Source organism: Copadichromis virginalis, linkage group LG7, assembly GCF_057382275.1.
Source record: "Copadichromis virginalis isolate Kocher_CV1m ecotype Utaka linkage group LG7, C_Virginalis_male_GT1.1, whole genome shotgun sequence".
Lineage (NCBI taxonomy): Eukaryota > Metazoa > Chordata > Actinopteri > Cichliformes > Cichlidae > Copadichromis > Copadichromis virginalis.
In genome coordinates this window covers 23,451,134-23,463,958 of record NC_140624.1, presented here as the reverse complement: position 1 = coordinate 23,463,958, position 12,825 = coordinate 23,451,134, and the positions used below count along the sequence as shown (strand labels likewise).

The window sequence follows — 12,825 nt, the reverse complement described above, 5'->3', positions numbered from 1 at the left end:
GCACAGAGAAACCACAAATGAGGAGAAAAAGGACAAAACGCAGGCTACAGGAGACTAGACAGAACTTAGTGAAAAGGAGTGAGTGGAGGATGAGCCCACAGTGTATCATAGCGTGGTGGCTCAAACATCCTATGGACATACACAGCCTGAGGACAGCTTTGCAGATCACTGCTGTTGTAGATGTTAATGATAGTGTCACTATCTGGCTCTGGCATACTGTACTTGTGGTGTTGATGGTCCTGCAGAAGATGTTTGATGCTTTGTATCTTTGTGATTTGTAGTAACAAAGTTCTAAAGACACAATCTATAAATTGGTCCTTTGCTGGGCTGTCTTTCACGTGTAGACACAACATTAGTTCATCCCTTGAATTGGTTTATTTTTTTATGACTGAATAATTCATAGGTCAGTGTTAAATGGCTTAACAAGCAAAAAACAGTCCTCTGAAAATTAGCAGGTGCAAGGACTGGACTGAAAATGAAAAAGCAGTCAAGAGCTATTGCTCAAGACCACAAATAACAAGATACTCTAAACCAAGGCACAATGTACATTCCAAATTCCTTTAATTTTAAATATGTTTATATTGTCTATTCTGTAAAATAGTCAGATGCAGAATTCACCTGCTTGCTGCTACTACTGCACATTCACCCAATGCATATACTATATATATATATATATATATGTATATATATATATATATATATATATATATATATATATATATATATATATATATATATATATATATACATTGTATATATATATACAATGTTCTTCCTCTACCCCCCCCCCCCCCATTTTTGCACATGTCGAGAAGCGTGTCAGATTTCACTGTGTGTTTTACCTTGAACCTTGAGCAAGGCAAGTTTATTTATATAGCACAATTCAACAACAAGGTGATTCAAAGTGCTTTACAGAGACATTAAAAAACAAAAACAATAAAAAGCATGATTTGAAATTGATTTAAAAAAACAGTAGATAAAATCAGTAGTTAAAATATAAGTTTTGAAATTTAAGCTTAAAAGTGTGGATTTGGTGCTTTATTCAAATGCAGCTGAGAACAGGTGAGTCTTCAACCTGGATTTAAATAAACTGAGTGTTTCAGCTGATCTGAGGCTTTCTGGGAGTTTGTTCCAGATATATGGAGCATAAAAGCTGAATGCAGCTCCTCCGTGTCTGGTTCTTACGGAAGCGTAGAGCTGCCACCAGGCAAAAGAAAAATACAAGTGTATCACGTTATAACGTAAAAGGTTTATTGTTCTAACAAGATACTTTTCCTGTTTGTACAATATACTTTTCACGTTTGAACAACATAATATCACGTTATTACAATATACATAATTATCACGTTAGTACAATATAATATTTATATTGTACGAACGTGATCCTATATTGTACGAACGTGATAATTATGTATATTGTAATAACGTGATATTATGTTGTTCAAACGTGAAAAGTATATGGTACAAACATGATAGTATATTGTACAAACAGGAAAAGTATCTTGTTAGAACAATAAACCTTCCACATTATAACGTGATACACTTGTATTTTTCTTTTGCCTGGGTGGCAGCTCTACGCTTCCGTAGGTTCTGACTCTGGGAACTGATAAAAAATAGGATCCAGATGACCTGAGGGATCTGGAAGGTTCATACTGGGTCAGGAGGTCACTGATGTATTTTGGTCCTAAACCATTCACAGCTTTATAGACCAGCATCAACTTTAAAGTCTATCCTCTGACGGACAGGCAGCCAGTGTATAGACCTCAGAGCTGGACTGATGTGGTCCACTTTTTTGGTCTTAGCGAGGACTCGAGCAGCAGAGTTCTGAATGAGCTTTAGTTGTCTGACTGATTTTTTTAAGTAGACCTGTAAAGATGCTGTTACAGTAATCAAGCCTGCTAAAGATGAATGCATGGACTAGTTTTTCCAGGTCCTGTTGAGCAATCAGATCTTTTATCCTTGATATATTCTTAAGGTGATAGTAAGATGATTTTGTTATTGTCTTAATGTGTTTTTCTAAGTTTAGGTCTGCATCCATCACTACACCCAAATTTCTCGCCTGGTTTTGGTGGTTTTTAGGTGTATAGATTGAAGTTCTCTGGTGACCTGTAATCGTTTTTCTTTGGCGCCAAAGACTATTACTTCAGTTTTGTTTTTGTTTAGCTGGAGAAAATTGTGGCACAACCAGTCATTAATTTCCTCAATGCATTTACCAAGAGCCTGTACAGGGCCTCGGTCTCCTGGTGACATTGTGATATATATTTGTGTGTCATCTGCATAGCTGTGATAGTTTATTTCGTTGTTCTTTATAATCTGTGCCAGTGGGAGCCAGTGGCGTGTCTAGAAAATTTTTGTTGGGGGGGCCAGGTAGGGGCACAGATTTGGAGAAGGGTGGCAGATGTAATTGGCAGATAATGTTTAAAACAAATTCTACTAACCATTAACCATAATTCAATAACCTTATAAACCTAATAACCGAATGCGCTTTTAACTCTTATTAGAATGAGATTTTAACCACTACGGTGCAAAGTTTTTAGATACTGCGTTGATAAAGTACAAGAGATACAATCAGTGCTTTGTCAGTGTTTACTCAGCATTCAAGGACAGCAATATTTGCATAGTATTTTTACTGCCATGTAGTGCACATATGTTTTGGGCAAAAACAGTTTTTAATATTAAAATACGAACATTTGTAACAAACAATTGACAAATTAGCCAATGCCAATGCAAAACTTTATCTGCCTGTTAAAAAAAGAAGATAATCTTCTCACAAACTGGTGATTTTGAAACAGGAAAAAAGTGGAGAAACAACTGAAAAGACTAACATTTGAATAAAACCTGAAAGCAAGTAAATACTTTCTATGCTGCCTTATGGTAAACTTCTATACATTTTACGTCAGATAAAAACTTTGGTTGTAAGATTCAGATAATTATTTAATAAAAGCTAGATATTTTAAATGAGGATAAGAAAGAAAAGTATTTCTTTGTGCCCCACCTTTCCCTGTTAATGCCCTACATGGACCCCTGGCAACACTTTGCTAGACCCGCCCCTGCACAGTTACCAGCTGTCAGCTACCTAAAAAAGGATCCTGGTGTTATTTGTCTCTCAGAAACAGTTCATAACTTCCCTTCAACTCATTCATGTTAACTAAAAGGTAAACCTGTTTCTCCATCACCTGTTCAGCTCTGATGATTCAGTAAGGACATCTCCTGGTTTCATCTTCATGTTTCCCTCTCACCACATATCCAAACCGACACCATGACCTGCAGTTTTACAGCTGTGGCTCCAGCAAACATCAGCTGATACTAGAAATTAATATTAAATAAATTCTGACAACAGCTGATCAAGCTTAAACGTGCTGTTGTTGTTTAGCGCGACATCCGCTGGTTTCCTCTTTCTGGCGCAAAGTGGGCGATAAACAAACAAGAGAGAAAAGCCGATCAGCTGATCATTGATCAGTTTCATGATTGAAGTAGCAACAGGAGAGGGAGGGGAGAGAATGAGAGAAGAAGAGGCAGCTGTGCAGCGTAACGACAGAATAACTCCAGCTTTGTGTCTTTTTCCATCCTAGCTAAAGTTCGGGACAAACTGCGTCTCTTCTCAGCTCAATACGAAACGTGTAATATTTTCTCTGAATGAGGGACCATTCCATTTTTTTAAGGAGCCGTTGGCAACTCTACTAACTAACCTTATGAATAAAATAAAGTTCACTATCAGTAACATCATAGCACCCACCCAGCTGTATAAAAACTCCGTCAAGCTGGCTAGAACGCAGTACGAGTTATTGTAACTGACGGTAAAAAGTCAGCACAACGAAAATAAACTCCACCTGAACTTGGTTTATATCTGACCCAGATAGACTGCAGGTCATAACTTCTTACCTGAAGCTCAGTTCACCTGACACTCGGACTGGCGGCTGCCTCGGGGCTCTCCTCCTGCCTCCCCTTCCCTCATCCACCTGCTGGCCTCTGTGGAAGCTCCGCCACAGCCACCACCAAACAACTGAGTTATTTTTACACATCGACCTGCATCTGGCCAATCCACCACCTCTCATTGTTCATGCCATTACAAAAAAAAATAAAAAATAAGTCACCGGGCATATGCCCGGTATGCCCGATGGCCAGTCCAGCTATGTTAACCTGCAACCAAATCTGCAGCTCCATACAGCAATGTTACGACTTGGATTATATCTTATAACTCATAACTCTTATGTTAGCTCCCCTCAGCAGCAAACTGTCTGAAATATTCCACAGCTGCAATTATTCTTTAAGTGTTATTTTTTCCTTGGTATTCTAATTTCACCGAAGTTTACTAAACTCAACAAACTTAATATTACTTACCGGGACATTTATTCTGTCCTCATTTTCTTTCACCGAAAAATTGTTTCCTGCAGTGCCGTCTTTCGTGCTTGGCTCTCCTACCTTTGCTAACGTGATGCACATAGCGCAGAAGCGATGCTGCATTCACTTACACTCGGATATCTGAGCTTCACCGTGAAAACATAATCGTACATTTGATATCTGATTGAATTTTATTGTTTTGCCTTTGGGGTGGCACCTGGGGTGGCCAGTCTGGTTGGGGGGGTTGGCCTGTGCCCCCCCAGGCCACCCCGCTGGACACGCCATTGGTGGGAGCATGTAAATGTTAAACAGAAGGTGTCCCAAGATGGAACCTTGGGGAACTCCACATGTGATACTCGTCTGCTCAAAAGGGTAAGTTACCTATTGATACAAAGTATTTCCTGTTTTCTAAGTATGTTTTGAACCAGTTTAGTACAGTTCCTGAAAGACATGCCCAGTTCTCCAGTCGTTTGAGTAATATGTTGTGGTCAACTGTATCAAATGCTGCACTGAGATCCAGCAAAACTAAGACTGACATTTTTCCACTGTCTGTATTCAGACATATGTCATTAAACACTTTGGCCAGAGCGGTTTCAGTGCTGTGGTTCTGTCTAAAACCTGACTGGAAGGCATCATAGAAGTTATTCTGTTTTAAGAAGTAATTGAGCTGTTGAGAAACTGCTTTTTCAATGATCTTACTTAAAAACGGGAGATTTGAGATCGGCCTGTAGTTGTTCATTTGTGTCTTGTCAAGATTGTCCTTTTTCAGTATAGGTTTAATTACAGCAGTTTTTAGTGGTTCTGGAAACACACCTGACATTAAAGAACAGTTGACGATCTGTAACAGGTCTGACTCCAAAGTCTTTGAGACCTTTTTGAAAAAACTTGTTGGCAGGACATCTAAACAGCAAGAGGAGGAGTTCAGTTGACCTCAGATGTCCTCCAGGTCTTTGCTGTTAATAGGGTGAAACTGTTTCATGGTGTTTAAACAGTTTTTCAGTGGACACAGTACATATCCTGGATCTGCTGTTGATGTACCAATTGCTTGTCTAATCTTTTGAAATTTGTCTGTGAAGAATTTGGTGAAGTCATTGCAGGCCATGGTCGAATGAAGTTCAGCTGCCACTGGCACAGGAGGGTTTGTTAGCCTGTCAACTGTAGCAAATAAGACCCGAGCATTATGGCTGTTTTTAGTGATGATGTCAGAGAAGTAGGACCTCCTTGCACTCCTCAGTTGTAAATTATAATTGTGAAGTTTCTCTTTATAGATGTCATAATGAACCTGGAGGTTTGTTTTTCTCCATCTGCGCTCAGCTTTCCTACACTCTCTTTTTTCATTTTTCACTAGTGTGGAGTTTCTCCAGGGAGACTTTTTCCTTCCAGAGATAACCTTCACCTTAATGGGAGCAATAGTGTCCATTACATGTAACATTTTAGCATTGATGCTATTGACGAGCTCATTGACTGACCCTCTGGACAGGCCAGGTGTTAAGGGGAAGACCTGGTTAAATATCTCACTACTGTCTTCAGTTATACACCGTTTTGTGATCACTGAAGTTGATATATTTGTGTGGGCTGAAATTTTACTTTCAAAGAAAACACAGTGATGATCAGACAGGCCCACATCAGACACAGTAACCTTCGAAATGCTCAGGCCCTTGGAGATCAGTAGGTCGAGAGTGTGTCCTCTATTATGTGTGGCCTCTGTTACATGCTGAGTCAGCCCAAAGTTGCCCAGAGTGTTACTCAGGTCTTTAGTCCCTTTGCCCTGAGGGTTGTCCACATGGATGTTAAAATCCCCAACAATAATTACACAGTCGAAATCAACACAGATCACAGACAGCAGTTCACTGAGGTCATTAAAAAAAGTCTGTGCAGTATTTGGGAGGCCTGTAAACATTAAGAAACACAACTTTGGATGGGGCCTTCAGCTGTAAAGCCACATATTCAAAAGACTGAAAACTTCCAGGAGATAGCTGCTTACATTGAAATAATTCATTAAATAAGACAGCAACCTCTCCTGCTCACCCTGGCCTCACTGATAAAACTGTAGTTAGGAGGGGTCGTCTCAATGAGAACAGCTCCACTGTTACTTTGGTCCAACCAAGTTTCAGTTAAAAACATAAAATCAAGGCTGTGCTCAGTGATTAAATCATTAATTAAAAATGTTTTCCCAGCTAAAGATCTAACGTTTAATAAAGTCAACTTAAGTGTTTTAGAGGTATTATTTGCCCCGTGTTTGGGAGCAGTCTGTGGCACACAAGGTATATTTACTATATTTAAAGATCTTTTAGAGTGCAGCTCTCTGTGTTTTGACCAGGCCACATGTCTCCTTCTGTCACCTAAAAGTACAGAACTTTTAAAACCCTGTCTACCCTAGTAGACAGGGTCCCAGCTTCTCCTGGGAAAAGTCACCACTGCCATAATCCTCATAGCCCGGACCCTCCACACATCACACATCAGACTGTGGAGACAGAGCATGAAGGTGGTAAGGAGGAACTAAGGGGGGCGAGGCTGGGCAATGTAACTTCGATTGCTCTGTTGAGGGCGGGGCTCAATGGCGAACCTTTGGCTGCTCTGGTGGGGGGTTTATGGGGGACAAAAAGGGATTGGGCCGGGGGTAGATCTGAGCCCAGCATTGACCCGCTCTATCATCTCCTCAGTGAATTTCAGGTGTGGCGAGGAGGGAGAAAGGGGGGGGGGGGGAGGGTGATGGCCTGTCAGGGGTTTGGGGGACTGGCGAAGGTCGTGGTCCCTGGTCCTGGTCGTTGGTGTTGTTGAGAGAGTTGGAAGCAAATAGGGACCCCTCTTCTTGCCTCTGATGTCTCTCCTTTCTGAAGCTCATCCCAGGTGGGGGCAGATGAGGCTCCTCCTCAAGGTTTCTGGTGGGCTTTGTCTGTTCTTGGAGTACTGTTTGTTCCTCCGTCTGTTGTTTGGACGCATCGTTTGACCCTGTATGCAGAACAATGTTTGTCACAGTTGGATATTCATCTGCAATTTGAAGAATTCCCTCCTTCAGGTTGTTGACCATATTCTTAGGAAAGCAGAGGACTTTAGTGTTCTTACCGCACATGCTTTGTACATCCTTTACGGCAGAGTCAGCCTCAATCAGAGTTTCAGGCCAAGCCTTTAGCTTTCCCTGTGGCTTTTTACTTTTCAACAGATTTTCAGACCTTACTTCACATTCAGTTGTTTTGGAGGTTTCTTGTTAACCTTCCTATTCACGGTTGTCCAGTCCTGTTTCCTCCCGTATACAGGGGTAGAAGAGCTTCTCTGTCTCGTAGGAAGTGAAGGCCAGTCGGTTTCAGAGATTTCAGCTCGCTGTGCCCTGCCTGTGATACGTCCTCCCCCTTCCAGGAGACATGATTTATGTCTTGGTTTTGCACCAAGACAGTCCAAGGAGGGATTATCGCTTGACGATTTATTATAATGCACAGTCTACTTTCTTGGTCATGTTATCTGTGCTCCTAGCTGTGTACTAGCTTGCTCATCGCCATTGTTTTGAATCAAAGGCAAGGTTGTTTCATTTCCACACAGTCCATTTACCTCCACGTTTACTTCTAAGCGATGAATTTTTGTCTCCAGTACTGCAATCTTCTGCAGGAGGCTGTGGTAGTCATCTGTGGAGAGGGAACGCATCTTGTTGCTAGTTAGCCTAGCGGTTAGCACCTTTCCAGGCTATTGAGGCTGTTCGGTGCCCAGACGCTGTAATCAGGCTTCAGCTGTGTCTAGGCCACAGACACACAGAGCGCTGAAGATACGGTAACTATAAAAATGTTGCTGTTTCTGTTAAGAACACTTTAGTCCTAATGATTTATAAGCTATCGCAGGTAAGCTCGTATGGAAAAAAGGGGAAAAAATCAGCATAAAAATCAATAAAATCAATAAAAGAAGCAAAGCATTTAAAGAGCAAAGAGAGGAAGCGTCCACACTCACAAAAAGGGGGAGGAGCAAGCCTGTGTGGAGGCACAATCCGATTGTTCAGTGATGACGCGACAAATCCTACTTCCGGGCCTAAAGTAGTCTGCGTTTAATATGGCTTTTGTGTTGTTAACATGTTTAATGTTATGTATTTTCTTCTATTTAATCTCAAAAAGCTCCTAAAACAGTCAGTGATCACTGTTGACCTCCCTCGGCTTTTATTACCGCTAATCATTTATTTAAGCTCTGTTTTTAAAACCTTAGGATGTAACTACAGCCCAGCCCATGCAGCAGTATATGAATGACTAACCTCGTATTATGAATGTATTATCTCAGTTGTTCTCCTGCCTGAAGTTTGGTCCTTTTACAGCATCCTGCCGTGCGATTGCATTTGTTCCTGACCACCGAGAACACTCACGTTAACTTTTATTGAGTGGAAAAAAAGTTAGCTTGTTTATATTATGCTAACATAGCTGTGTCGCTAGCGGTCACGTAGCACATCATTATATACCAGCTAGCCCAACTTCAGTAACCCTACAAACGTCACTGCTGTTTAGTTTTCTGTCTTCATTTATGCTGGAAGTGATAACAGAGATGTACGTTTTAATTTGTTTCCAAAACCCCGCAGTCAGGACATGCTATATTGTATTTAGATAGAAGCTAGCGAGCTAACTCCCTGCTAACTTCTAACTCCGTTAAATGTCATAAATTCCGTTTTCATGGATGCCTGGATGTTAAACTCAATTGTTACACCTGGTAGAGCAGAACGCTGATCATTTTATTAAAGATGAAAGACTTTAGATAGTTTTTCAACTCTCAGTAATGCCATAGTGATCGTTTGATATATGGACCTGCAGCGGAGTTTAGGTCCAGACACGGCTAGTGACGTCAGACTGAACAACCGGATAGGAAGAAATCTGGGGCGGGTCAAGAAATTGCACAGTACTATATGGAATTACTGCAGTCCAGTCTAATAGAAAAGAAGGCATTTACTGTTCAGTGTCACTCTGACACAGACTGTCTGCAGTGTTGACAATGTGACGCGGATAAAAATAGGCAGAGATTTGCTTAATGTGGGAGTTAAAGGACATCCCCAGGTCACAGACAGTACGAATGGATCAAATGTTACTAGCTTGACAACATCTGACTTCACAGTTCCCTCTGCTCCACAAAGCTTTTTAGTGTCTTTATTTCTATGGCTTACACCTTTTAATGCAAAAAAGAAGCAAAAGCACACAGAGACTTACCTTGGTTAGGTTTTTCTCTGGAATTAGTGGCGTTGGCAACAAGAGTGTAAATATTGGCTATAAACATGTCAAGTGCCAGGCAACAATATCTCAAATGAATACTAATGTTACTGGTAGATGCATGAAAAGGTGATAACACATCAGCTATAACAGCCAGAGAAGGTGATAACATCTTACTGTTATATTTATAGTTTGCACGCCAACCACCAGAAGCCATAAAGACATTTTTCCTTATTTAATACAACAGATGTCATTTGTGAATGATTTAATCAATTGTAAATCCTTTAAAATGTTACAAGTTTCTGAAAAGCTCTTTGAAGTTTATTCAGTGCAAACACAGAGTTTAGTGTGAACTGAAAAATGTTCCTATTATTTTTTTTTCTTTCCAGCAAATTGAGCAACCTCACTCACTACAAGCAGTCACGATAACCTCTCTTTTGTTTTCTTTAACAACTCTGCCCTGCCTATGATTTTCTTCCTTTATGTGTTTTCCTTCTTTATATGTCATGTTTTATTCTTTTAATTAAATAATTTTTAAAAAGAGAATCTCTGAGGTGGAAAAATTGTCACATAAGAATCTGAAGCCTGTGAGTATTGGGCTTTTTTGGAAAGATAAATTACATAAAGCAACTCTGTTAACAAAATAAATAGAAATGTTGTAAATTTACAAAATGGTTTATTGGCAACTCCCATCAGCACTTTCAGGACTTCTTTTCCAGTTAAACATGAGGTCAGCATACCTTGCTCTGTAGTCTTCACAATGCACAAATTAAATTACAGCTCCTGATTAAAACAGATTATGAGTCCTTGTTATTCTATTACCGTAAGTCTTCCACTAATCCTTCATAACGATGTTGTAATCCCAGTGTTCACAGGGATTGAAATAAAACCGAAATTACTTTGCCAAGCTCTCATAAAGTTTTATTTGCTTTTTGATGTCTACATTTCTGTTTTATCTGTGATGTTCAGCAGTGAGAGACTTGATCATGAGGGTAATGTGGAAGTCCATGGACAAGATGAGGTGCTTCAGGAAACGATCCATCTTCCCTTTCCTCGGCTTTCTCATCGCCTTTCTGCTCTTTTTCAACCATTATATGGATGATGGATATGTGCTGGTAACTTTAATCATGTTGTTGTTTGTTTTGTTTTTTGAAATTTTGACTCTTATGCCTGAAGTGTTCCTACAGGTGTTACTCTTTGTGTTTGCATGTTTGTGTGTGATTTAGGAGGCTGAAAAAAGACAGCTAGGAGAGACGCTGATCCATCCTCCGAACTCTGAAAGATACGTGCACACGTTCAGAGACTTGTCCAATTTCTCTGGGACCATTAACGTGACGTACCGCTACCTTGCGGGGCTTCCTTTACCACGTAAAAGTAGGCATTTCTACCAGATACCAGTTTGAATTCATTTTTACTTCGAACAGGAAAATATTTACTGACTGAACTAACTGTTTTTCACTGTTGGAACAGAGTACCTCACCATTGGCTTGTCGTCGGTCAAGAGGAAAAAGGGAAACTACCTCCTGGAAACGATCAAATCCATATTTGATCAGTCCAGTTACGAGGAACTGAAAGAGATTGTGGTTGTCGTCCATCTGGCGGACTTTGACCTGGTCTGGTGTGAGAACCTGGTGCAGGAAATCACCAGGAAGTTTGCACACCACATCATAGCTGGACGTCTCTTAGTAATCCAAGCTCCAGAGGAGTACTATCCGTCTCTGGACGGATTGAAAAGGAACTACAACGACCCAGAGGACAGGGTCCGTTTCCGCTCCAAGCAGAACGTGGACTACGCTTTCCTGCTCAACTTCTGCACAAACCTCTCCGACTTCTACATGATGTTAGAGGACGATGTGCGCTGCTCCAGGAACTTCCTGACAGCACTGAAGAAGGTGATCACCTCCAGAGAAGGTTCCTACTGGGTGATGTTGGAATTCTCCAAGCTGGGCTACATCGGGAAGCTGTATCACTCCAGAGACCTGCCGCGCTTGGCTCATTTCCTGCTCATGTTCTACCAGGAAATGCCCTGCGACTGGCTCCTCATCCACTTCAGAGGCCTGCTTGCACAGAAGGACGTGATCCGCTTCAAGCCTTCACTGTTCCAGCACATGGGCTACTACTCCTCTTATAAAGGTGCCGAGAACAAGCTGAAGGACGATGACTTTGAGGAAGACTCCATAGACATTCCCGACAACCCCCCCGCCAGCCTTTACACAAACATCAATGTCTTTGAAAACTATGATGCCACCAAGGCTTACAGCAGTATTGTTGATGAGTATTTTTGGGGGAAACCTCCGTGCACTGGAGACTTCTTCATAATAATCTTTAACAAACCAACAAAAATCACCAGAATTAAAATCCTGACCGGCACAGAGGACAGACAAAATGATATTCTTCACCACGGAGCTCTGGAAGTGGGCCAGAAGTCTGTGGACACCAAACAGGGCAGGCAGTGCACATCCTACATCACACTGGGGGAGTTTAAAGTTGGAAACATTGAGGTTAGCAATGTGGACCACAAGATAGGCTTTGATATTGAGTGCGTACGAATTGTCATCACTGCCAGCCAGAAAGAATGGCTCATCATAAGAAGTGTCAGTTTATGGACCGCGCAGCCTGTCGCTCAAATATAGAAATAAAGCTTTTTAAATGATTCTCTGCTCGTGGTGATTTTGGATGCAGATGCTGTGACTTCATTTGGGACTTCTACTGTTTGCTGAATTCAAATCAATCCACATTTTTCTTGGGTTGGCCAGAGATCTGCTGTATGTTTTCATTGTGATGTATTAAATTGACTGATGTGTACAGTATGGAGCTTTTATACTTCTGTTCATTTTCAGAAAATCTGTATATAAAAATATTCAAACTTGGCTGGTATTATATCTCTTTTTTTTTTTCAATTAGTGAACTCCAAGGGTTTTTCCACAGAGTCTGTGGTTCAAAAGATAAATTTGCTGCTTACTTTTTAAATCCACAGTGGGGGGCAAAATACACAAGTGTAAAATAAACAAAAACATTTTTATGGCACAAAGACTCATCAGCTACCTTTTTGTTAGTATTGTCTAACAGAAGTGAGCAAGAGCATAGAATAGCTGTTACCTACATCTAATATTAAACAGTTTTCAAAAACTATAGGGAAGTGTTTTCAAAGCTCATTAAACTATGCGTGATGTGTCGAGTGAGGACTTCTAAGTTCCTGAGATAGAGCTGTCTGACAATCTGTTAATGATTTACAAAAAATAAGGTTCCACCTGCTGTTCAGTGTAAGTACATGCCTAAAAAAGAGAAGTCAAGCTGTGTAATACTGTTAAAAAAA

General features: G+C 40.7%; 1 protein-coding gene across 3 annotated transcripts in view; it reads left to right on the top strand.

Annotated features, from left to right (window-relative positions):
• The window catches only part of LOC146705052 (alpha-1,3-mannosyl-glycoprotein 4-beta-N-acetylglucosaminyltransferase C-like), a 95,515-nt gene extending 83,136 nt beyond the window's left edge, over window positions 1-12,379 (top strand). For 2 of the 3 annotated variants that reach the window (XM_085462590.1, XM_085462589.1), the window contains exons 3-5: window positions 10,479-10,624; window positions 10,736-10,883; window positions 10,980-12,379. In XM_085462590.1, the coding sequence (XP_085318716.1) occupies window positions 10,496-10,624; window positions 10,736-10,883; window positions 10,980-12,142 (1,440 nt within the window). In that variant the 5' untranslated portion in view covers window positions 10,479-10,495 and the 3' untranslated portion in view covers window positions 12,143-12,379. Of the gene's footprint in view, window positions 1-7,083; window positions 8,104-10,478; window positions 10,625-10,735; window positions 10,884-10,979 lie in introns of those variants that run through there. The other variant, XM_085462591.1, reaches the window with a different exon arrangement.
• Window positions 12,380-12,825: the final 446 nt, after the last annotated feature.